The 22465-nt window shown below is 42.3% G+C and overlaps 1 protein-coding gene and 1 long non-coding RNA gene across 10 annotated transcripts in view; both read right to left on the reverse strand.

Moving 5' to 3' along the window:
• The window catches only part of LSM14B (LSM family member 14B), a 31396-nt gene extending 29306 nt beyond the window's left edge, over positions 1–2090 (reverse strand). For 3 of the 7 annotated variants that reach the window (XM_043496062.1, XM_043496065.1, XM_043496063.1), the window contains exon 1: positions 1717–2040. In XM_043496062.1, the coding sequence (XP_043351997.1) occupies positions 1717–1837 (121 nt within the window). In that variant the 5' untranslated portion in view covers positions 1838–2040. Of the gene's footprint in view, positions 1–1716 lie in introns of all 7 variants that reach the window. The other 4 variants (XM_038370144.2, XM_038370142.2, XM_038370141.2 and 1 more) reach the window with 3 other exon arrangements.
• Positions 2091–3754: 1664 nt separating this feature from the next.
• LOC119842258 lies at positions 3755–10264 on the reverse strand. 3 transcript variants are annotated; one of them, XR_005288701.1, is made up of 3 exons: positions 10175–10264; positions 7657–7842; positions 3755–4088 (listed from the first exon to the last, which is right to left on the reverse strand). It is a non-coding gene; the product is annotated as an uncharacterized LOC119842258 (long non-coding RNA). The 3 variants fall into 3 exon arrangements; XR_005288703.1 differs by lacking the exon at positions 10175–10264 and adding an exon at positions 9768–9786; XR_005288702.1 differs by lacking the exon at positions 10175–10264 and adding an exon at positions 8109–8228.
• Between the last annotated feature and the right edge of the window lie 12201 nt (positions 10265–22465).

Genomic DNA, 22465 nt, shown 5'->3' on the forward strand with positions numbered 1-22465 from the left:
ATAGTGGAGGTGATGGTTAGAAAAGGGTCATGGAAGAAATCTGGTTTGAGAGACTTATGAGATGGCAAATGGAACTAAGATTCTAGACAGAAGCAAGTTTGGGAGTCACTTGTGTAGGTGGTAGATGAAAATAAGACAGCCAAAGACTAGGAGAATCAAGATCAGTATGCCCAAGGACATAGCAAAATAAGGAGTAAGTGAAGAAGCAGTCTGCAAAATAGGAGAACCAGAAAAACATGGAGTCTCAAAAACCTAGGTAAACAGACTGAAGAGTATACATAGGATTTAAGGGCACAGCACAAGAGATTACTATTCCAGAATATTATACAGTTTGAATGTAGTCCAATTCTTGATCACAAATATTAAAATGAGGAATCAAGATTTAAGTTTTGTACCTTATTTTACTCAAAAATCTAACAGAATTTAAGATCCTTCCATTTCCACAAACACTTATCGGGTTACTCACCCAATCCAAACATTGCAGAATAATGCAATCATTCAAGTAACAGAAAGTGTATGAAGCAGGACAGTAAAAAACAATTGTACTGTTACAACAATTTAGTCATAAAATTCTGTTCTAAGAGAAAGAAGTGTGGTTGTTTAAGACTAACAGTGGAACTTCAGATACTGGCCGCTCTTTCACATATTTTCTTCACAAAAAAAAGCTGAATTGCTGAACTATGCTTGAGAAATTAAACAAGTGTCCAAAAAGGACCTTGTAATATTCCCACCAGCCTCCAAGTAAGGTGTAGTATATCCAGCAGTTAGGTCTCTTGTGACTATTTGACTTTCTTGCATTGGACCATTTGCACTACAAGCCAGGCTCACTATAAGAAAAGGAGGACTTGTGGCACCTTAGAGACTAACAAGCTTATTAGAGCATAAACTTTCCTGAGCTACAGCTCACTGCATCACGGAAGCTTATGCTCTAATAAATGTGTTAGTCTCCAAGGTGCCACAAGTCCTCCTTTTCTTTTTGCGAATACAGACTAACACGGCTGCTACTCTGAAACCTGTCATTATACCGCACACTGCAGCTCTGGCACTGTAAAGTAATTAATCAAACGCTGATTCACGGAAGGGTCCACAGCGAAATGAACCAGCCCCGGCTGTAATGAAGGCTTCGCTCCCCAGTCGGCCTCCGCACTGGAGCTTGGGCAGGTTGGCATTTCGGAGCTGGAGTCCGAGCCAGCCAGCCCCGAACAAGATGCGGGGTCCCTGGGGCTTTCGCCAGACCACCCCGGCGGAGCAGCTTGGCTCCAGCTGCTGCCTGTTTACACCTCCCTCGCCAGGCTCATTGTTCAGGCGGGCGGGGGCTGAAAGAGCCTCGCAGGCCCCGGGAGGGAGAGCGAACACGGACCGAGGCCGAGCTCCAGGCAACATCGGCAGGGAGCAGCCTCGGAGCCACGGCAGGGAGGCGCTGCCGGGGCCCCCAGCGCCCGAGGCCGGCCAGCCAGCCAAGGTTTCCCGGCCCCTGCCCAGCCGTCTCCCCGTGAATGGGCCCGGGCACGTCGCCTCCGCATCGCTGCCGTGGGCGAGGGGGGAGGCGACTCTGGGCGCCCCCGGGGTCCCACCGCCCCCCAATTCTCCATCGAGCAGCGGGACGGACGCCTAGGCCCGACGCCCCCGCCCCTCACAGGGCCGGCCCCGCGGTCTGCTCTGGGGGGAGAAGCCGCCCCCGCCGTGCGGAGGATGCCCTGGCCCGGCCGCCCTCACCTTTGGCCAGGGCCACGGTGGAGTTCTCGGTGTCGATGGTGTAGAGGATGCCCTCGTAGCGGATCTGCGCCTTGGAGATGAGGCTGATCTTGCTCCCGATGTAGGGGGTGCCCGAGCTCATGGCTCCGCCGCGGCCGGCCGCGCGGCCTGGCTAGGGGCTGAGGAGAAAGCGGCAGGAGGCTCCGCTCGGTGGCGTAGGCCCTGGCTAGACGCGGGGGAGAGGCCGCTCAGGTAGCTGCACCGCCCAGCCAGCCTCGCCCCCTCACACACTGCGGAGTCAGGAGCCCCGCCGCCGCCGTCCGCGCCTTATATAGAGCGGAGGGAGACCGGAGGGGGGGGGAGGGGCCGGTGCGAGCTCGCGCATGCGCCTCTCTCCATCGCTGACCGGACGGGAGAAACCGGGTCAGACGGCAGTCACGTGATGCTGCCGGCCGTGCGTGCCACGTGCGCCGCGGGGTGGGGTGCGCGTGCCGGGACCCCGCTCCGGTACTGGCACAGGGCGAAGCGTAGGGCGGTGCAGGAGCCCCCCGTCAGCATGCTCTCCAGAGGCGAGTACACCCCCCCCCTTTGGGACCCGCCGCGCTCCTCCCGTGCTCCAGGGCCGCAGGGTGAGAAGCCCACCCACCCACTCACTCAGCCGTCCACCACCAGCATTAAAACCATTGCTAGTCAGGCCCCCCAGCTCATGAGATTCTTAAAGAGGATAAATGTGGGGCTCTGTTGGTTTGCCTTCTGGTGGTTAAGCTTTGAGGTGAACCTTGGGTCACGCCCTCCGGCTTGTCTCTACAATTGCAAGGGCTAGAAACTTCCTCCTGGAAATTTAAACTCTCATCTTTTCTGCCATCGCTCCAGAAGCTGCATCATTAAGGATGCCACAAGCCACGCTAGCGGATCACCAGAGATAGCAACATGGACTGTAGGTAGCTGGGCCCTGTGGACCCCATACCAGCAGTGCACTCTGCTGCTGGGAGTGCAGACCACTCCACTTCCCACCCCGGGCCCCACAGTGTCCCCCTCCAGTTCTACAGCATAGCAAGGCCCCGAGAGCTCTGCAGTAGAGACAAAACAGAAGCCTCCCCCAGAGAGCTGCAGGGCCATGATGAGAAGACCGAGACGCCTCAAGGCCCTGGAGTACTTCTTTGATTAGTCCTTCAGGATTCCCGTAGGCAGAGATCCTGGGCTCTATCACAAATAAAGCATGGACCTCACCTCCCTAGCCAAGGCCCTGTAGCGACCCCCATCCTCCCTTCAATGCCTCAGAAAGCTGAGACCTCCCCCAGAGCCCTACACCAGGCAGAACTGTCCCATCAGGGACTGTGGTGCCCTCCAGTTCCCTGTAATATGGAGTGACCTACAGTATAGAGTACACAGATCCCTCAAAGATCTATGTAGGACCCTGCCTTCCACAAGCTCTACAACAGGGAGAGGATGTGTAGGACCACATTAAATAGCATGCACAGATTTCTTCCCTTTCCCCAAAGCACTGCAGAGCTGTGCTCCGTGGCTTGGAGAGCAGTTCTCCCCCTTTACCATAGTGCTTTATGGTTGATAGAGCATGAAGAGCACAGACATCTCTTTTCTGACCCTGGAATACACATGTATTTATACACATGTATGTGTGCGCATGTGTACATACACACACACACACACACACACACACACACACACACACACACACACACACACTACATTTTCACTGATGAAGCCCTGTAATTAAATGTTAAAATGTACAAAGTAAAAAACCTGAATATGAAATGTGAATTAAAAAACACAACATACTTGAAAATAAAAGTTGCTTTTAAATTTGATCATTGTTTTCTGGTATTAATAACCTTTCTGTTGTCATTTTGATTAGATGCCCATAACCTGGCTCTAAATAGAAGATATAACTATACTGAAGCACAACAAGGCTGATTTTAAATACCTATATCCCTGAAAGCTACCAATTAGAAACTTCCCTACAAGAGAGAATTCATTTAACTCTCCTGTTTAAGGTGCATCTAACTTAGATCTGTGGAAAAGTTAAAACTTCAAAAAATAGGGCAAGCAGAAATAATGAAAATTTAATAATGAAGTCAGTTCAGAGGCATCAGGGCTAATTATTCTGTATGAGATAGTGGAGAAAATGTAGCCAAGTTTGGAGAACAAGTATTTCCTCTTTCAATCTGTGTCCCCAATCTTCACAATACTGTTGATCTAATAGTCCTCATTTCCAATCTTACATATTTTTAGAAGTTTGATGATGGCTTATGGGCCTCCAGTATTTTCAATCCACCTCCTTTTGTTTCTCACGAACATGCAGATACACACCAGACGGCTTCTGCCATTGTGATTCCAGCCTTCATGGAAACTTGTGATTCCAGTGTTCCATCCTGTACCAGAAAAAGTGATCACAGTAGTTTTAAACTCCCTGTTTTAAAGCAATAGAGAGGAAAAGACCACCATTCCCTGTTAGAACAGGAATTGTCATGTGGGGGCAATAATTAAGGTAAAAAGGAATGGAACAAAGTGGCATAAACTTCACACTGGAAGGGAGATGCATAATAATAAACTCATTCATAGCATGGCCATAAATTATGCATGGTTGCATCTTCTGGCTGACAAAAGACAAATATCATAGAAGATCAGTGAAAAGAAATATGACAGCTTGCACTTGTAATGCCCCCGTAGGCTTAGTTAAGGCTATGGCTACCTTAGAGTGCTTACAGCAGTGCAGCTGCATCGGCGCAGCTGTAAACTCTCTAGTGTAGCTGCTTTAAGCCGACAGGTGAGAGCTCTCCCCCAGCGCTTAAGGCAGCATAAGTTATGTCGCTCAGGGGGAATCTATAGTGTAGCCATTGGTCCCTTAAGTGTCAGAAGATTGGATAAAGCTCCCTCTCAGTGTATGTTGACGGAATATATCTGTGTGGAAGTTTGTGTCTGTTAAGAGAAGTTGCAGGGAAACCCATGATAGTGGCATTAGATGACAGGGGAGGGACAGTTGAGGCAGATGTGAGTTTGACAGGATGGCATTTGGGACAGTAGGAAAACAACCAGTGGAAGCTGATGACAAAAGCAGTTGGAGACAGTGGAAGTTGGATATAAGTGGCAGTTGGTGACAGTGTGGCAATTGGTGGCAGAGTTGAAAGGACTTCTGTGGCATTTGGTGACAGGAAGTGGAAGCTGGTGACCATGTGGGTCCCTAATAGTAGTTGATGACGGTGTCAGTTGAAGGGACCACTTGTGGTAGCTGATGATGTTAATGGCAGTTGGAGTGAAACCGGTGGCAGTTGGTGACAGTGGAAGTATATAGGACACCTATGGCCACTGGTGTTAGTGGCAGCTGGAAGCAACCAGTGGCAGTTGGAGGGACATACGGTAGTTGATGACAGTGGCATTTAGGAGGAAGTCTGTGGCAGTGGGAGTTGTTCGGACATGGGAATTGCTGACAGAATGTCAATTGGAAAGCGATCTGTAACAGTGCCAGCTGGAGGAACACAAGTGGCAGCTGTTGACTGTCTGCTGGAGAGATACTTGTGGAACCTGAAGACAGTTGGAGGAAAACATATGGCAACTGGTGACCGTGGTGATAGCAGAAGCTGAAAGGAAACCTGTGGCAATTGGAGGGAAATCTGTGGCAACTGGTAACCGTTATAGACAGTTTGGCAGGTCAACTATGGCAGCTGATGATAACTGGAAGGTCATATGTGGGGTTAGTAGTATAATAAATAAATAATAATAGTAATAATAATACCTAGGTCTTATATAGTAGAGAAGTAGCAATAGAGGGACAGTTGTGGCAGTTGGAAGAGAGAGGAAGGCCATATATCAGAGCCAGTCTTTCCAGTGCTGCAGTATGGGGGTGAGAGAAAGGAGGCCCTAATTTCCTCAGTGCTGCTACATAGTTATCGGGAGGTGGCTGGGAGAAATTGTAGAGATGGCCCAGGAAAGGCTGGTGGTTCAAGAGGGGGTGGGAAAGAGGGGAGTTGAAAGTGAGAGGAAGAACTTTCTCTAGGGTGGGTGAGGGGAATAAAGGGGACAGATAACATAAAGGGGTATAAAGGAGTAAAGAGATGGGTGAGCCTAAGAAGTAGAATAGTGGGGGAATTGAGTAATGGGTTGAAAGAAATGAACATGCCTGAAGGGAAGGAGAGCAAGGATGGAGAAACAGTGTTAAATAGTTAGCTATGGAGTAGGGAATGGATAAAAAAAGTATAGGAGTGAGGGAGAGAAGAGAAGGATGGAGGGGAATGAAAAGAGATAGGAAAGATGAGAAGAAAAAATATGTTCTGTCAGTCTGTATAAAACTGAAGATCTTTTTTTTTTCTTCCTAAAAAAAATGCAGGGGGCAAAGATGGAATAAATAAAATGTAGATATACAGAGAGAATTATAGTAAATGGAAGAAAGTGGAGGGAGAAGATGACACTGGAAGAAGGAGATGAAAGGAAAGAAATAGAAAAGTTAATAAAGAAATGGAAAAAAGGGAAAGAAAAGCCTCAAACCACAGAGGCTATCACAGTGTCAGAGCCAGGGTCATATCTGAGTACTCAAACCACTCGAAATAATAATATATTTAGGAAGGTGAAAACTTTTATTTCATATAGGCTGATAACACAGTAAATGAAGTCATCGGTACAGTCACTGGGCAGTAGGTCTTCGACATGGGGGGATTAGATTTTACCTCTAGAACAACAGTATAGGATTCCAAAATTCTATTAGGTTCTTGTACTGTGCTCATCATTGTAGTATCTGAGCACCTCTGAAGGAAAAACAAATCTACAGCAGTTACAATTTGTAATTGTACAAACCCTACTCCAGCTCAAAAATATAATTAAAAAAATAGGAGCATTAAACCAGATTACTATCCATACATGACATACTAAGAAAACATGCATCCGATGAAGTGAGCTGTAGCTCACGAAAGCTTATGCTCTAATAAATTTGTTAGTCTCTAAGGTGCCACAAGTACTCCTTTTCTTTTTAAGAAAACATGGTAAACAAAAACTGCCAAACTGGGTACACTAGCTAACCTTAAATAGCCCCAACACCTTCGTCATTTTATTTGTACAGCCACGGTTTATGTAACATGCTAGCAGTTTTTTTCAGTGCAAAATTGGGCCCAGAAGAGGCTGGTTTTGCTAAGCTTACTGAAGTCTTACTGTGTGCATTTTCCAGCTTGATTTTATGCAGGAATTCAGGGTGAGTCAAATTTCAGGTTCGGACAATAGGAGCAAATAAGAGATTCGAGCTAATAAGAGCCCAATTTTTCACTATAGCTTTCTCACAACATTTTTTAAAAAAAACCTCAAAGGACTATGAAACTATCCCTCTCTTTCATAGGGCAGGGGGGATTGAGAGAAACAATCAGCAAAGAACTATGGGTTCTAGACTAGTTTGCTTGTACAGCAGTGAGATAACAGTGATAAGTTTAATACCTACATTAAACATGATAAGATAAATTTAGATAGATATGAAGATGGTGGAATCTTGTCTAAGAGTGATTTTATTATCTATAAATAGGACAGCAGCTGCCCCACAAGATAGTTTATGTTGAGGGGAGACGGAAATGTTGAAAACATGGTCAGGGAATTTTGGGACACAATTTAAAAAAAATCTCATTGATTTTTTAACTGACTATTATTACAAATAAACCCAGAGATTATAGAGAAAATATTTTTTATTTTCTAGTTTGTATAATTTGTGGTTTTGGTGCCAGTGTATAGGAGTCTTTCACACACCAAGGAGATGAGAGAAAAAGCTTTTATTAAAATAGAAAATGTGATTGTACAACTACAAACATTGGCAGAGGGACTTGATTTTTGATACAGTGATCTTCTCTGACTTTGTATTTCTACAGTGCCTAGCACAATGGAGTCCCAGTTCCAAATGCTGCCTCTACATGCTATGGTGCTATAGATATTAAATAATAATAATAGTGTCTGAAAATGGAGGTTACTCACCTGTAACTGGAGGGTTTTGTGATGGACGTTTCACATTCACAGGGTATGCCAATGGTACATCCTAGACTGGTTCAGGCTGCACTGTTGGTGCATCTTATGCCAAGGAATATACAGACACCATTCAAAGTAGAACTACTTATAACTTGTTCTTTGAAACTGTTGAGATTTCAAGTTAACTATGGTCCCCTAATACAATGGGGAAAGGAGAGATCATATATTTACTTCATTTAACAAAAAACTTTTTGGACATACATGACACCTTTTGTCAGATGATCTCACAGTGCTTTACAATAATTCATTCTAACACACCTCTCTAAAGTGTTTATATTTATATTGCATACAGGGAGATGAGGTACAGAGCGATATACCCAGCTTCAACTCAGTAGCAAAGCCAAGAACAGAATCTAGGCATTCTGATGCTCAGTCCCAAGTCTCTAAATACTGAACCATACCTGTTGTTAAAAGCACACAAGAATATAGCAGCCTGAGCTGCATGAGCATCTTTTATGCTGAAGTTGTTCTGAATCAGGTGAGGCAGGATTGACTAAACGATTTTGGATATTTGGATAATGATTGTTCACAGGACTGGAGGCTGTTAGTTTAAAGAGATCCTTTCAAGAAGGTGGGTTAATTGGTAAAATGAATGAGATATAAAAGACTGACTCAGCTGAACGTTGCTGTTATGGTGATACAAACTGAAGACAAAGAACCTGAGGCTGGAAATAATTAGGATTCAGATATAGCCTTTCAAGAACAGTGGGGAGTGCTAAGTCTAGGCCTAAAGCACCCAAGTTCAAGGTGGGAAAACTTGCAATTGTGTGTTTTGCTACATAGTTTGTGTTGCTTTGCTCTTATGATATTAGGCTGTATAACACTTCTGGTGTGAGTCTTAGTACAGAGAGCTATAGCTCACAAAAGCTTATGCTCAAATGAATTTGTTAGTCTCTAAGGTGCCACAAGTCCTCCTCTTCTTTTTGCAAATACAGACTAACACGGCTGCTACTCTGAAACCTTAGTACATCTATGCTACTCTCACAGCTTTGCTGACTTAAAAGAAGATAGAATGGAGGTAGGATTTCATGAAGCTTTCAGGCAGAAAGTGAGAAAGATGTGGTACCTAAGGTTGAATGCTGAGAAGTTACAAGATGATAAAATAGAGATAGGGTGGCCATGAACTCATCTGTGGGAAATGCAATACTACAGAAGAGTAATCTGTAAATAAAGTTTCTGAGCTTAAGATCTGCATTAAGTGTGATGGCAGGAGTCCATGAACTTTGCCCTATAGCCAGTTTCCAATAGTTCCACTCTTTAGTTAAGATATTTACAGTTTGTAATAGTGATAACTAATGCTTTAAATCAAATTGATTGTGTCCAGACTACAAACCCATCATCACACGGGACCAGCATTTAAACTGTGGGGGGGGGGGGGGAAATGGGGTGTCACAAGGGGTCACGGAGCTGGCAAAAATGAAAAAGCCAAGTGGGTTGTTGAGGTATGCGCTATCTTACCAAAGGTGCTACAACCTGATTAATAGGATGCCTCACCCCTTTAAACACTGCATTTGATGCTAACTAGTGACCTTATCAAGAAGCCTCAGTATAGAGGCTAGGGAGTAGAGAATGAAAACTCACTCCCTATAGGTGGTTCCACAGAACAAGTCAAAAAGACATGTTAGTGAGTACATATATACTAATCTCTCTGGAGCATCAACGGAATAGAAAGCTTTAGTATTCTATAAAAAGAAGCCTATGTACAAATTCTGAAAAGCTTATTTATCATTTTATCTGAAAACTCAAAAACCTTTCAAAGATCTCAAAAACAATATTGCTACTTCTCTCTCCACATTAGACCAATTTTTTTAGCAGGATCAGTCACAGTTGCATTGAACACTAGTTCCTTGGCACCGAGTTTTAAATAGAGGATGAAGTAGGATTGTGCCACCCATTCCTCTTGTTAGAAGAAAGCAGTACATACAATAAGTGTGAGTAAGGAAAGGACATAAGGGAAAGAGTTCTTTTGTTAAATGTTTCAGTGTAGAGACCTGAATAGCATTAATTCTCTACACTAGACTCCGTGCAGGAGCCAGAGCTATTAATCTCGCTCACCTCACCTGCAAGTCACTAGTAGATTCTCTTTCTTTTTATTCAAGGGGGGAGCAGAGCATTTTATGTGGAAAGAGGTGGCATGCTCATTCTTTCCATGCATAACACCTGCTGCAAGATCTATAGCTTGATTTTCTCTACAATAGGTCTTGGATGTGTTGTAAAAGGTACGTTTCAGAAATATCTTTGAGGATGTCAATAAATTCTCACTGTTTTTCTGCCAGGGTGTTGGGGTTTTTTGGGTATTTTATACTTACTAAAAAAATGCAGCTCATCTCTAAATGGGACATGGGTTCAAATTGTTTCTCTGTTACAAGGTGCTGGGAATAGCAATAGCTCCCCAACACAATAACCGTAATAACAGGAGGGTTTTAGTGAAGTTTCAGGAGGCAGATTTATTTTATTTAATTCTTACCTTTCAGAAGCCAGACTACTCTAGATCAGTCTCTGATTAGAATTGTATCCCTGCACTGTCTTTCTGAATTGTCAGCTGTGGCTGTTGTAGTGGTACCTTATAGTTTGCATGTGCATTTGTAAGTTGTGACCTTTAGTACTTCAGAGTGTTTTGTATTATTGCACTTATTAATACCTTGCTTTACTTTTACAGCTGGACAAGGGTTTTGTGGTTAATGACCATTAAAGTGCAGTTCTGCCCTGAAAAGTGGCTCTAATAACATACAAGATTTAGTATTCATATTTTTTCACTGCTTTCCATATCAAATTTCCTTAGTTTACAAGGAAAAGGGGGGGGGTTTCCCCCTAATTGCCACCCACACAGATGTATCCTGGGTTCTTTCCATCTCACTCATCATCATCATCAGTAATTACTCCACCCAGGTAAAATAGAGGTGGGTGTGGCTCTACAAAAAGAGAAGATATAATGCAGGTTGAGTAATCTTGAGATAGAAACCTCAGAAGAAATAGAGCATAGGAAGAAGCCTTGAGATGAACTATATTTTATTTTTTAATATAGCCAAACCTCAGGAAGAGGGTGAAATTTTGATTCTATACAACTTATGTTTACCTGCTCAGAAACACTGACAATCTCTGTATTATCAGAAGAAAAGTAATGACGAAGGGAGGCTGATGTAGCCTGTCAAGGTTTTTGTGGAACTAACATTTCAGAGTGATGGTGGTATATAGTGATTTCAGTTTCTAGTGGACTTGTGGTCCACATCACAATTTAGCATAATTCTTGGGAAGCTCAGAGGGAGGCCACGGAATGGAGAGAGATTTATTCCTTAACCCTTTAAAGTGGTCCTTCCAGAGTAGTTGTTAGGCTGAACAGATAGGGGATAAGTAGCAAGAGTAGATGAATTCCAAGAAGTTTTGTTTTTGTGCCAGTCGTCCCAGTGATATAAGCAAAAGGGTTTTCTAGAAAGTTATTTGAAGTTACTTAGGAGGGGTGTGAAGCTGTCACAGGTAATTCAGACACTCTATAATACAATAAGTAATTCAAACTAAGCTTAAAATCCCCTTTGTTTACTTGTCTTTTACATGTTTTGAAAACTTAAGACACTTGTCTTGGAAGCCTTGCTCTGCTTGCCAAACTCTGTTTTACTAATGAATTTTAATTGTGTGCAAGTATTCTGTAGTATTAAGACTTTTATATTCTCACGTTGCAGTAAGATGCCATGGTAGACTTGACTTTAACTTTAACTTTATTGTTCTTTGGGTACTGTGCGTTCATACTTCAGCTGTGCCAGGCTACCAAGTAGTAAAATTGTACTTCGCTTGCTGAATATTCAGTTCAAGGAATACTAAAGGAACAATAAACTTATTGGTTCACTGAACTGATTATTGCAGGAGAACTGGATGTCTGTTTTGCTCTGTGGACAATAATTAAGGGAAACAAGTTTTACAGTCTCAAAACCAACTTGACTTTCTGACAGAAGACTGAGGGATATACATACACATTCTTTATTGCTACCTCCATTAGTATTCTTCTTTTTAAAGTAGTTTTGTATGCAAATTACCTCCTACCTTGTAATACATACATAGACTGTTTACACAAACACAGGGATTGGCTGTCCTCTCTGAAAAATGAACTAATAGTACAGGTATTGTTGTGACTCTGCAATAATGAAAGGGATATCATGAGCAACCTCATGAAGAAAAGCACTGCTATAAAGGGACAATTTAGAACATAAGAATCTAAATGTCCACCTGGGTGTATCATCTCCTTTGAATTGGCGTTATGGCGTACTCCATTATGTATTTTGAGGGGTAAAATATTTATTTGACTCCTTTTTAAACTTATGCTAGTTTCTTCTTCTATATTTCGGTCAGTCCTTCCTTCTGGAGTTTTGAAAGCGTAGTGTGCTAAAGCATGAAAAATGGGGGAGGGAAACATAGGAAGATCCCCAAACTCCATCAGAAAAGGAGATGATCTCTTAGAAAGATGGTATGAAGGAGACATGTATGCCTAAATCACAAACTTCAGTAGAGATCGGCCTAGTGTTCAAAGTCTGACCTGGTTTTTGTTATAATTTACTTGGGGCCAGATTCAGCAACTGTTCACAATGAATAGCACCTTACTCTGCAAGTTCGCCCACTGATTATTCTCCAACAATCAGATTCTGCCAGCCTGAAAGCATGAGTTGTTCTGGTTTTTGTTATTCCAACTACTATAGGTTAAGTCCACAAACATTTTAGACTGTTGCAAAGTTCAGAAAAACACCTGTTCAATAGCCCTCTTACACTATGATGTTTTCATTGTGTGAGCCAGCTCTGTGAAGGAGCTATGACACTATAAATATGATTATGACATGAAATTGATTAAAATAAAGAGAAGGCAGGAAAAAAAGGCAGTCTCAAGAAAATTGGTATAATGTTGCCAGTGATTTTTGGGGTTCCAAATTTATAAAATTATGAGATACAATCTGATTGCATAGAAAATCAGCAAATACCTTTCTCTCCCTTTGCTTGCATCTTCTAGAATTGAGTACATTGATACATACTACACTCTTTACCTTAGCTATATGGTTCAATACCTCTTGCATCCACTTCTCTTCTTAAGGTAAGTGAAATCAGTCTGGTGCTGCCATGAAAGATTCTGTGGTAGCCCATAGTGCTTGATAAAACCTTTTGCTAGGCTTATAGTTTGGGTCTTGAACATAGCAGATTGGTGATTTAACCATCTCTGTCACTGTCTAATAAAGAGTGAAAGGCCTGCTCACACAATCTGCCAGTTCTTCCAGCTCAAAAACTAATGGAGTCTGGATTTTGACCTAAGGATTGTAGACATGCTGAAAGCTTTGACAAAAGCTCTTTAGGCCATTAGATACCCATCAGAACCTTTCAACAGTAAGCCATAATGTGTATTTTCAGGTGCAAGACTCCATCCTGCATACACTGCCACCTATTGCTCAATTTAATTATAAGATCTTAAGGACAGAGAATGTCTCTTATTTTATGTTTGTGCAATGCCTCCGTAAGTGTCCTAATCTTGATTAAGGCTCCTAAACACTACTGTAATACAAATAATAAAATATCAGGTTCTGTTGAATGAATGTATTCGTCTACAGCAACTATTGTTAATGCTGTCAGTTATGAAGTTCTTAGATGCTGACCTAGGAAAAGCAAGTCAACTCTTTACCTTCAGTCTTTCCTAATTTTTTCCTCTTTTTTTTTTTTTTTTTTTGGTTGGGAGATATGTGGGAGGGAATGGAGTATGGTAGCGAGCAAATGGAATAAAAGGATGAACCTGATCTAGAACTGGCAAAATCAGTCACTGTTGCGGGGAGGTAGGCATGCATGTTGGGTCGAAGCTTGTCTAGAGGGGGAGATTGGTCCAGTGGCTTAGGTACTAGCCTAGGACTTGGGAAACCTACCTTGAGTTTGTGCTCTCCCGCAGACTTCCTGTGTGACTGTGTGCCACTTAGCTTTTCTGGGTATGTTTACGTGGCTGCTGGGAACTGCAGCCTGGGTTGACAGACTTACTGTAGCAGGCTTAAAAATAGCAATATAGATGTTTGGGCACTGAAGCCTAGGGGAGGGAGCATGGACTTCCGAGCCTGAGCCCAAACATCAAAGCAAATGCCTCCGCAGCTATTTTTGTACACTACTCTGAGCCCCGCCAGCATCAGTCTGTCCACATGGGCTGTGAGACTTGCTCCCGACAGCTGTGTAAACATACCCTCTGTATCTCAGTTCCCCATCTGTAAAATGGGGATAATACTTCCCTAATTCCCTCTCTGTTGTACCTATGCATCCATAGACAAAGTTCAAGTGTCTTGTCAATTATTGAACGTTTAAATTTTAAGGACATATTCTGCCCTTTTTAGGGAAGAAATGTTGAAAGGTTAAGATTGAGCTGGGTAAGGAATTGTATCATTCTGTCCTGAGAACTTTTTTTTTTTTTTTTTTTTTTTTGTGGCAGTGGGTATGAGTAGAACCACAGAAGAGGCTGGGGGAGGAGACATGCAGAAGCTGTACACAACTGCATGCTTAAGGTTGCTTAAGATGGTGCCCGATGACATCTAGGCAGCCACTTAAACCTTTCTATTTGGATGCATCAAAGTTTGGATGTCTACCAATAGCAAGTTGACGGCATCATTAAAGTTATCAGTTTTAGGTAGTAACTTTTGTTTTTTCCAGAGTAACATATGTAGCATTTTAGCTTGACAACTCCCACATTTCTGTATTGCACATTTTTGGGAGGTGCAGGGCATAGGAAGGGGAAATTACTGAATTTCTGCACTGAACCACTTTGATAGTTTTAATTGGTATGGCATCATGTAGGAAGTTCCAGTTTGTGTGAGTATTTGGAGGCTCTTTAGCACAAAAGTAATGAATATATTTATCCTAGGGTTTCATATTGTTGCTAATAACTAAGCTCCTTCCATGTAAAATCAATACCAATAGTGAAATCCTTAGTAGAATTCATGGAATCTCTAGCTTTTTTTCTTTTTTGGTGTAAATATTCTGCTTGGGGGTGGGGTGGAGTGGGATTTCTGTTGTGGACTGACCACTTCGTAATAAAAAGTGACACATTCCATCTAGAGTTCACTTTTTTTGCTGTCAGTCATTTTCTTGACACTCAGACTTTTAGCAAGGTAACCATAATGATTAAATGTTATCCTAACAGAAAATAGGGATCCTTTCTGGCCCTTCTAATAAAGAGTGCAAATTGGATGACTCCCTCCAATAATAAAGTGAGACCCAGTTGCATATGGGTGAATGAATTCACTTCTTGTAAGACTTTATCAGTCAAGACAACATGGTTAAAGGATCACAGTTTGGCAAGACTGATTACTTAAAGTTACCAGAAATTATATGAATTAGCTCAGAGGCAAATTATTTTCAGTTTGTGTAATACTGTAACTTGTCGTCAACCACCAATATCTGAAATTGTTGAAATCAGTTTTGGTGAGCTTGAGGACTTTAAAATCCTGGCATAATTACCTGGATAATACTCTAATCACTTCCATGAAACATCTTGACTTCAGCAAGAAATTAATTGTGGATAGAGGACTTTCAAATACAATATTAAACTCACATCTTCAATGGCACAGATAGAATGTTGTGCATTTCTAGTAGCCTACGTTCCGGAATTGTTGAGACTTCTGAAACAAACAAAAAACCTCTTGGCAGTTTGAATGTGTAGTTGGAATCCTTGGAATCTTCTCAAGCTGGCACTCTGCTTCTTTCAGTGATATTCCAAGGCCCCTCCCTTGCAGATGACTCCAGATCTTGATACCTCCTCCCTTGGCAAGCAATAAGAGAGCAGAGTGAGGAGTTAAATTAAGAGCTGTTAGAAAAGAGAAGACCCGCAGACATTTGTGTGGACTATAAATCCCTGAAGGCCTTTAGGAACAACAAGATAAAGGACTGCTCTCTGAATGAATTGCCTGCCATGATATTTTCAGTTTGAAGAGCAAGCATATGACAAAGTAAAATGGATTGAATATGTCCCCTAACAAGTAAAGGGAAGTTGGGTGCCTAGCTGCCCTTTTTGCCTTTGAAAAAGTTCCCTAAATTGTCAGGACTCTTTCCAGCAGATAGTTACAGCCTCCATGCTTTGTTTCTCAATTAGTCAAGAGGCCTTTGTTAGAGAATTTGAGTTTTCTGAAGAAACATACTTTCAAGAAAAACAGTTAGGTTGTTCTGTTAAACCACATCACATCTTGTATCACTGCATCTAAATAGCCTTAATGTATATGGAGGATGGTTCTTTTAATGCCATTGCTGGAGTTCCACTGAACCTTCTATCACTTGTATGTATGCTCTACTGGTGTGAATGAATGATTATGATGTACTTGCTATATCATAGCATTATGCTACATCTGTTGTACCTGATACATTCAGTTGTAATTTAAAGGTTAAGGCAGTGGTTCTCAAACTTTTGTTCTGGTGACCCCTTTCACATAGCAAGCCTCTGAGTGTGACCCCCCCCCCCCTAAATTAAAAACACTTTTAAATATATTTAACACCATTATAAATGTTGGAGGCAAAATGGGGTTTGGGGTGGAGGCTGACAGCTCATGACCCCCCATGTAATAACCTCACGACCCTCTGAGAGGTCCTGACCCCCAGTTTGAGAACCCCAGGGTTAGTGGTTCTATAGCTAATAAAGTAGGCAAGTGTCAAGATAAATGTTGTCTCTAAATGGCAAATGGGGATTGAGTAGGTGTGGCAAGATTATAATAGAAAGGGATTGCACAGTTCACTTCCAGGAATCTTCTGTATGTTCATATGCTGTTTATTTCACAAATAAAAATTTAGCACCTCAATGGTTAGGAATGATTTGTAATATCACAAAATATGGCAAGACTGGAAAATCTGTCTGACCTAGCACAGTGCGTAGAGAAGCTTTCACCACACTTGCCTGGATCATATGTAGCTCTAACCATTTCTCTTTATTAATCCCTTATTGTTAAGAGCGATAATTTATTCAAATTACTTTTAAAGGGGGTAAAAAAAAACCAGACTAGCCTAAAGACATTGTAAAACAAATTCCACACCCAATTGAATTTACATAAGCTGATACAGAGAAACAAGAAACCCAACCACCATTAAAGATTTGATTTTGCTATCCAATCAAGCTCTGCTCATGTGGTTGAAGGTCATGAGAGAGCCTCCAGAGACATTATATCTTTATAATTAAACAGTTGCTTGTTTGATCTTCATGGGAATATCTGTAGTGTGTGCATTTATTCCTAAATTAAAAGTAAAATAACTCTTTTCCTGTAATTCTTCCTCCTATGTATCAGTATAGGGTTGTATTTCTAATATATGTATAACAATATTCTTGGTGTTTGCATGGAACTGATCTGGATGCACCGTACACTTATTTGTACACAGACTATGCCACTTGACTTGTGTGCAGAAAAAATCAGCATGTGGATTTTCAGGTTGGCCAACGTGTGGGCATATTGGTGTACAGCTGTATCATCTTCAACAGGAGCTATATTCTTTATGTCCCTCTTGCTTGGCACAGCACACCTAAATTTGTCACTAGATCCTCTCTCTTACATGAAGACGTGAACAAAGTGTTAAGAATAAAGGTGGTGGAAAAGAAGTATTTCTGCAAAAGTAGATCCCTCATTCTGTAACAGCTGAACAGCATAAGAAAAACTGGGACACTGAAATCAATAGGACAGAATATTCTCATACAGTCATAGTCTATTGTTGCTAGTAAAATACAGAGGCTTTTATAGCACAAACATGCTGAAGTAAAGCAAACATTTATTTTGAAAACAGGAGACCTTAATTCTATGACAGTTTTTTAAATAACTAAAATCCACTTCTGTGCTGCCTGCAACTAGTGAGTTGTCCTCTTTGTATTTATTGAAGTATTTGTTTTGCTATAAATTGTGAAATAGTTATACTAGCCCAGTTTAAGAGAATGTTGTTACCTGGATTGATGGGTTGAATTCTTCACATGAACATGTAGCAGTAAATTCCGGCCAGGTTATCAGGAATTCTTAGTTGGCACCCATTCCCTTTAGTATAATATAGCTTCTAAAGAATTCCATAAACCAATACACACATCACAGGTGCAACATGTCTCAATCAGTGAGAAGCTGTATAGTCTAATAATCAAAATAGAGGACTGAGGCAGGAGACCCCCCCCCCCATTCTGTTTTCAGTTCTGTTGCTATCTCAGTGTGTAACCCTGGCCAAACATGAGTTTGTTTCATAGTACTTTAAGATACAGGTAATCAGATTGTAAGTGCAAAGTCTGATTTCATGATGTCAATCAATGTCAATATTAGTATACAGAGCTCATAATTTTTAAATAGAATATCTTACTAGAATAATTACACAATATATAGAGTGGCTCAATCCTTTCTGGAAGATGTCAGTTGGTATTAATGAGTAACTAGTCATCAGAACCAACAGTGTTTTTTTTGTTTGTTTGTTTGTTTTTCCCAAGGGTTTGGCATATCACCCTTAGTGCTCATGTGTATTTTATAGCATAGTTTGAGTTGTTATGCTGATCCGGGTGGGTAAGTATGATCTAATTAGGGTAAGATTCTGTCAACTGCATTTATGGACTGAATGTGTCAATGGTTAAAACCCAACTTGGGTATGTTGGAAGCACCAATGGGTGGGTTGGGGGAGTGTGTGTGTGTGTATGTGTGTCCGTGCATGTAAAACAAACAAAACCCATCAGTAGTAGGTTGGTTGTTCCACAACTCACCCGTTTATTGATGGGGACTTATGCTACAGCTATGATTATGTGAGTAATGTGGGTCATTTTTCACTAGGCATTAACAGATAATCAATATGTTTATGATCAGAAACTACTCCCCCTCCATTGAAATACTCGAAAATTGCATCTTACGCTCAGATGTTCTCACTCTACTAACTGATCACTGTGTTATAAGATTGTTGTAATGAGCTTTAGGCCCAGGTTAAGGGCTCTTAAACAACTCCAACACCTTCAGCCTCATATGGTAACGCCTATGTGCCATGATCTTTGCAGGCTGTCTAAAGGGAACTTTCTATGTTATTTAAAGCTTAAATACTAAAAGCATCAGTCTACCTATCGTCCTGTGCTTAATTGCTATAACTGCAATTAAGAGGGGGATTACATTATAAAGGTACACTTTTGTGAGCACAAAACAAGGCTTTTGGTCAAAGATGCAGGACTGATATTCCAGTCCTTCCCATCAACAATTTCCATGGTTCACATGTACGATTGACCCTTGCAGACTGAGGTGAAGACCGTTCCTTTGTAATTGTGAGGTGGACGGTGTAGTTCTTACTGTATGTAGAATATTGGACTTTAGGCAGAGACACCAAAAATGAGTAATGTATTACAAGGAAATTCCCATTGTGATACTGATTTTAGTCTGTTTATTGTTTTACAGCATCCAAAAGAACAGTAGGCATATCACAGAACTTAAAGAAGGCATGGTTCCCTACACTGAAGGGCTCATACTCTAAACACATGATGTAATAAATGGTTTCCACTGAAAAACAAACTATGCAGGGAGAGTGAAAGGATAGGAGCTTGTAGGATTGCTTATAGAGTAATATACAAGTTAAATGGGTTTCTATAGAAATTTTGTATTGCTGTTTCTTAAGAATATAAGAACAGCCATACTGGGTCAGACCAAAGGTCCATCAAGTCCAGTATCCTGTCCTCTGACAGTGGCCAATGGCTGGTCCCCCAAAGGGAATGAACAGACAGGTTATCATAAAGCGAGCCATGCCCTGTCACCCAATCCCATCTTCTGGCAAAAAGGGCTAGGGACACCATTCCTGCCTAATAGCCATTCATGGACCTAAATAGGGTAGTTATTACCATATGATAGGAGCCTTATCAAGTGTTTAAAACAAGTCTCTGAGAATGAAGATTTCTGGATTTTTTTATTTCTAATTCACTATGGTTGGGATCCACAAAGGGATTTAGGGGTTGCAATACTGAGCATCATGGTGCCTGTTAGGGACTTTCACATGAATGCTGCAATCCACAAAACCTGGGTTTAGGTGCACAGGCACCTAAGAATGTGATCTACAAAAGCCATTCCATTTGGTGGGCGACTGTCTAAGCTAGCGAATGGGAGATGCTGACCAGAGGGGGTATGTGCTAAGCCCTGCTCCTCTCTGAGATAGGCATCTAAGTCTAGACTGCAGGGGAGGCATCTGGTTCTGCTTAGTAATCCACAAATGGGAATTTGCTGGCTAGAATAAAGTGGCTTAGGTTCCAAAGCTGTTTCTTGAGGAGTTGGGTGCCAGCCTTACTTTGCATAAAACAGCTTTTGTGTGTGTGTGTATGTGCGCGCGCGCGTGCACTTCCCCCCCCCCTTAACTTTTAGCCCAGTAGTTAGAACACTTGCATAGTATGTTTGAGACCCAGGTTCAATTTCCCCCTTTCTTCCAGAGGAGGTCCAATGCTCTCACCACTGGGCTAAAAGTTAAGGTGAACAGAACTGTTCCTTCTAAGCTGTGCGCGTGTGCGCACACACTGAAACACCACGCGCACAAAAATTTGCATAGAAATATTTTGCACACACGGCCTGTCAAAAATTAGAGGGAACATTGGTGAGCAGCACCTCCTCCTATGGTCAGATTTTGAATGGGATCCACTCTGGTAAGCAGCCTCTGGGCATGCCTACTGGATTGGGCCCTGCCTGCAAGTTAGACAGTCAAGTTCCTATCTTCCCCGGGTTCGTGAATCCTTCTGGGGTTTAAGGAAGAGACAGGCAGCCAGATGTTTAGAAGAAGGCACACGTGTTTCAGTCTATGGACATACACACAAGTGCCTAGGGCACTTTTACTTTGAAAACTTAAGTGCCTACTTGGTTTGACAGTAGTTTTGTGGAGTCAAAACAGGAACTTAGGCACCTATGTACCTTTTGTGGATCTGGGCCCATGTGACCATAAGCTAGAGTCTAACTGCCCTAAAAACACTGGCAATAGAAGAATGGAGAGGCCTGCTAGCTGTCAATGTCCTTAAATCAGATGTCATCTGTTCCTTCCTGGTTGCTGACCACAATACTGCTATTTAGTGATTCCATATGTTCCTATTGCTATTTTAATTCTGCCTTTACTTAGAGCTTTTCCCTCTTACCCCGGTTCTCCCCTCCATTGCTCATTTTCACCTTTTTCCATTATGGCCACAATCTGGGGCTCTACTCAGCCCAGGTGGGCAAAGGGGAAGAAAGGATGGCTTTTGGCTACCTTTGTCATCCTGACGTGATCAGGGCTGCTACAGTTTACATCTGCTTCCTTTGTCCTTGGAGCCATTCTGGCAGCTGCTGTAAGCTACTAATTACTATCCCACTTCTAGGATGTACTTGGACCTCTCCAAGAATTCCTGCCCCTTTTTGATTAACTGAATTGGAAAGAGCTTTATTGTGAGTAATGCCTAGATGGAGGTATGCCTATCTAAGGCAGCAGCATGGGAAGGTACCATTCGCTTGTAAAAGAGGCACTTAAAAGGAGAGCTGCCCTGCCACTGCATTGCTGTTGATAAATGCCACATAACGCACATTGGAAAACATAATCCCATCTATACATATAAAACGATGGGGTCTGTCCCAACCCCTATCCACACCCCCGCCCCCTGACCACCACCCTGAACTCCCCTGCCTTCTGTCCAACGCTCCCTGTCCCTTTACTGCACTGCCTGGAGTGCCGCCCAGCTGGAGCCAGCCACGCCACCACGCAGCACAAAGTATCAGGTCAGGCCTCAGCTCTGCAGCTGCGCTGCCTGGCAAGAGCTCGCAGTCCCACTGCCCAGAGCATTGTGTCCGTGGTACAGTTAGCTGAGGCTGTGGGGGAGGGGGAACAGCAGGGGAGGGGACGGGGGCTAGCCTCCTGGGACGGGGGCTAGCCTCCTGGGCCAGGCGCTCAGGGGCTGGGCAGGAGGGTCCCGTGGGCTGGATGTGGCCCGCAAGCCATAGTTTTCCCACCTCTGTTGTGGATAGTTCTCTTGCAAACATCCACTCAATGTGCAGCAGCAGTCAAAAGAGCAAACAGAATGTGGGGAATCATTAAGAAAGGGATAGATATGACAGAAAATATCATATTGCCTCTATATAAATCCATGCTGTGTGCAAATGTTCTTGTCCCCATCTCAAAAAAGATATATTGGAATTGGAAAAGGTACAGAAAAGGACAACCAAAATTATTAGGAGTCTGGAAAGGCTGCCATAGGAGGAGGGATTAATAAGACTGGGACTTTTCAGCTTGGAAAAGAGATGACTAAAGGGGAGGATTTGATAGAGGTCTATGAAATTATGACTGGTGCAGAGAAAGTAAATAGGGAAGCTTTATTTACTCCTCATGAACAAATGAAATTAGGCAGGTTTAAAACAAACAAAAGGAAGTATTTTTTTCACACAATGCAGTGTCAACCTGTGGAACTCCTTGCCAGAGGATGTTGTGAAGGCCAAGACTATAACAGGGTTCAAAAAAGGACTAGATTAGTTCATGGATGGTGTCCCTAACCTGTTTGCTTTGATAGGGGATGGATCACTAGATTACCTGTTCTGCTCATTTCCTCTGGGGCACCTGGCATGGGCCATTGTTGGAAGACGGGATACTGGGCTAGATGGACCTTTGGTCTGACCCAATATGGCCATTCTTATGTTTTTATTGCTGGAATTGAGCAACAAGCCCTAAGATGACACTTGTCTTTAGAATACTACAGCTGTTTAGTTCAACCAATATGGATTAGAAAATAAAGCTTGGAAGATGTATGAAGAGGAAACAGGTCATTTCTTTGCTCCTCCTTTTAAGCTGGTGT

Source organism: Dermochelys coriacea, chromosome 13, assembly GCF_009764565.3.
Source record: "Dermochelys coriacea isolate rDerCor1 chromosome 13, rDerCor1.pri.v4, whole genome shotgun sequence".
NCBI lineage: Eukaryota > Metazoa > Chordata > Testudines > Dermochelyidae > Dermochelys > Dermochelys coriacea.